The 3,011-nt window shown below is 38.6% G+C and overlaps 1 gene segment (V, D, J or C); it reads left to right on the top strand.

Annotated features, from left to right (window-relative positions):
- The first annotated feature begins 768 nt into the window (after positions 1 to 768).
- LOC123968024 lies at positions 769 to 1,266 on the top strand. The segment is given in 2 exon segments: positions 769 to 827; positions 935 to 1,266. Coding segments are annotated over 2 exon segments (384 nt in total).
- Positions 1,267 to 3,011: the final 1,745 nt, after the last annotated feature.

The raw sequence follows: 3,011 nt of genomic DNA, 5'->3' as shown, positions 1-3,011 counted from the left end.
ACTAAAGATAAAAATTTAACACTAGCACACTTTTATTCAGGTGTATATATTTTTTCTTTTGAAATTAAACTTTCTGAATTTCAGAGTTTAAAATATTTCACATATGGTGAAGACTGTAAGGCTTATATTGGTTTAACTATCTTAAATATTTCTTGTCTCAAGCAAAAACCTCCTTCATGATGATGATGTGTTTGTTCTCCTCATGTAAGCAGGAATCATCACTGAAACATTCAAATGAACATTGTTACCTACTCAACTACTTTTTCAAACAAATTGGTTTTGGAATGGTTTTAAAATCATTAGTCTGGAAGAAAGTACTGAATACTATACACATTATAAATTGAATCAAAAGAAAATGGCACTGACCTTGAGATTGAATGTTAAAACATAAATTTTGAAATGTATTTTCTTTGTACAGAGAAATCCAGCAAAGTTTTCCACAATGTGAAAATTTAGAAGTGCAACAAGATTTTTAAGTGGAGGGGAATTTAGTCTGGTTAACAACACTGAAGACTTCAAGAATTGCTGTGAATACATCAAATTTCAAATATCAGACACAATATGTGAGTATTGATCCATTGATAAACAGCATCATCAGAGTAATCCAAGTCCCTGCTGGAGTCAGTCAGAGCATTTCCATAGAGAGCCACTTTGCATCAGCAGCACCATGCTCCAGTGCTCTGGGAGAGTTTATAGTCCTGAGAGTTGAACACTGGATGACTGGCAGCTGTCCTTCATGACAACAGAAGCCACAGAAATCCTCCTCATCAAAAACATGACTTTGATCTGCGTCCTCATCTGGACTCTCCTCTGCTGCTGCTTCACAGGTAAAGTCCAGAGAATCAAACTCCTCTCCTCTATGAACATCCGTCCCTCTGAAATGAAGCCCACAAAACCATGACGCTGCTTTATGTTTTTGTCTCTGTATCCTCAGAGTCCAGAGGCCAGGTCACAGTGACTCAGCCTGGAGCAGTGAGCTCTGCTCTGGGAGGCTCCGTCTCCATCAAATGTAGGACCAGTCAGGATGTTTATTATGATGGCAACTACCACATTTTAGCCTGGTACCAACAGAGAGATGGAGAAACTCCTAAACTCCTCATTTACACTGCTAGCACTCGAGCATCAGGGATTCCAGGTCGTTTTACAGGCAGTGGATCAAACTCTGACTTCACTCTGACCATCAGTGGAGTTCAGACTGAAGATGCAGCAGTTTACTACTGTCAGAGTGCACATTACATCAACAGTCAGTGGTTGTTCACACAGTGAAAAAGCGTTGTACAAAAACCTCCCTCAGTCAGACAGAACAGAAACTGAACTGACTGCTGCAGCTGGAAGCTACTGCAGAGACTGATACACTTCACTGAGGACACACACACACACACACACACACACACACACACACACACACACACACAGACATAATTTCTGTGAAGTGGATTTAACATTTCAACATTTGGGGAAATCAAATTACTTTTTCCAGCATGTCTTCTCTCTATCCATTTATATCCCATTGAAATCTCAGGTTCATCAGCGGTTTGTTAAATAATCAAGAGAAACTAACCTGAGACTGTTAATGAGAAAAGTCTTGGTCATGACCTTTGACCTCAGCTTCATACTGGATCACAGCCACTTCAACTATTTCCAGATAAAAGAAAATATGAAGACACAGATCAGCATCAGAAAACTTTGTGATAAAAAATCAAAACCTTTACATCCCTCCAATTACAAAAAAAATATTGCTGGAAAGCAACATTACACAAGAATGGCTTCTTTTGCGATTTAGTGCCTCCTGTTTTATGAGTATTGTTCACTTACACACCACTGTTGCAAATATGAACAGCTGTACACATGTAGTTGTCATGATTACATAACTTACATGATTAAAAATGTTGAAAACTTTGCTAGCCAATCATCAAGCAAGTCGGAAAACACAAGAAAAAGCAAGCAGGCTAATATTACTGACTAGTCCAACAGCAAGAAGGCCAGCTCGACAACTGTCTTGGATCCTTTCAGTTCAGTTAGTTCAGGCCAACAAGTAAAAGCCAGTCTGATATTTAATCTTGTCCGGTCACACTCTCTTTGTATCTTCCTCACTCCTTTCGACAATGACTTCTTCGGTCTCTTTTCAGCCTCTGCTATGATCTCCATACTGAGAACATCAAGGCAGCTTATAGTAAAGCACTATGCTGTTGTGAAAGGTTTCCTGCCCGGGATTCCAGTGCTACATAGTGCAACAGCACCGTGCCCGGAATGAAGCTGTTGTTTTAAGACAACATTACTAAATCATGATTCAATCACATCACATGCTCTTCCTCAGCAGATGGAGTCGCCCAGTTTTTATTGAAATGTAGATTTTCAAATTCCCATTTCACTCAGCATTATTCTGGCTTCTTTTCCACATTGGCTTCAGAGTTAAAATACTGTGTGACAGCTGGGAGAACGTCCTCTGCTGATGAAGATCATGTTGTAAAAAAACTAATGCTTCTAATAGTGACTTCAATGTTTTCTGGCTCCGAAATGTTTTCTGGCTGTCAAAAACTTCTGGTTGGAGTTTCTCGAGGAAGCTCTCTGAGATCCTCGGCGTCATCATCACCCACATGACTCATCACTGCTTAACTTGATGAAATCTCCACATTACAGACACCTAAACATGTAAGATGCATTAATATTGATATAATGTTGCACAACATTTTTGAGTGTAATGTGCTTGTCATTTATAGTTTTCTTTGGGCTTAATGTATTTGAATATACAGATATTCAATACTGTATTACTTGCAGTACTTACAGTATACTACATATTTACTGTACTAAATTGTGATTACTATACTTTTTAAATTGGAAAATGCGTTTCCTCTACACAAAAAAACATTTTCTGTAACTACATGCCCTGGACGAGATGCTCTGTAGTGTTTAACCTATTGACTGGCTGTGTTTATGTTTTGAAAGCATTGTTTGATTTTGAGCACAGATGAAATGGTTTTGAGGCAAGTGTTTGGTTTCATCTTAGCACT

This window comes from Micropterus dolomieu, linkage group LG03, assembly GCF_021292245.1.
Source record: "Micropterus dolomieu isolate WLL.071019.BEF.003 ecotype Adirondacks linkage group LG03, ASM2129224v1, whole genome shotgun sequence".
NCBI classification, from domain to species: domain Eukaryota; kingdom Metazoa; phylum Chordata; class Actinopteri; order Centrarchiformes; family Centrarchidae; genus Micropterus; species Micropterus dolomieu.
Note: the sequence above shows the minus strand (reverse complement) of the source record. Positions and strands in the feature narration are given on the sequence as shown.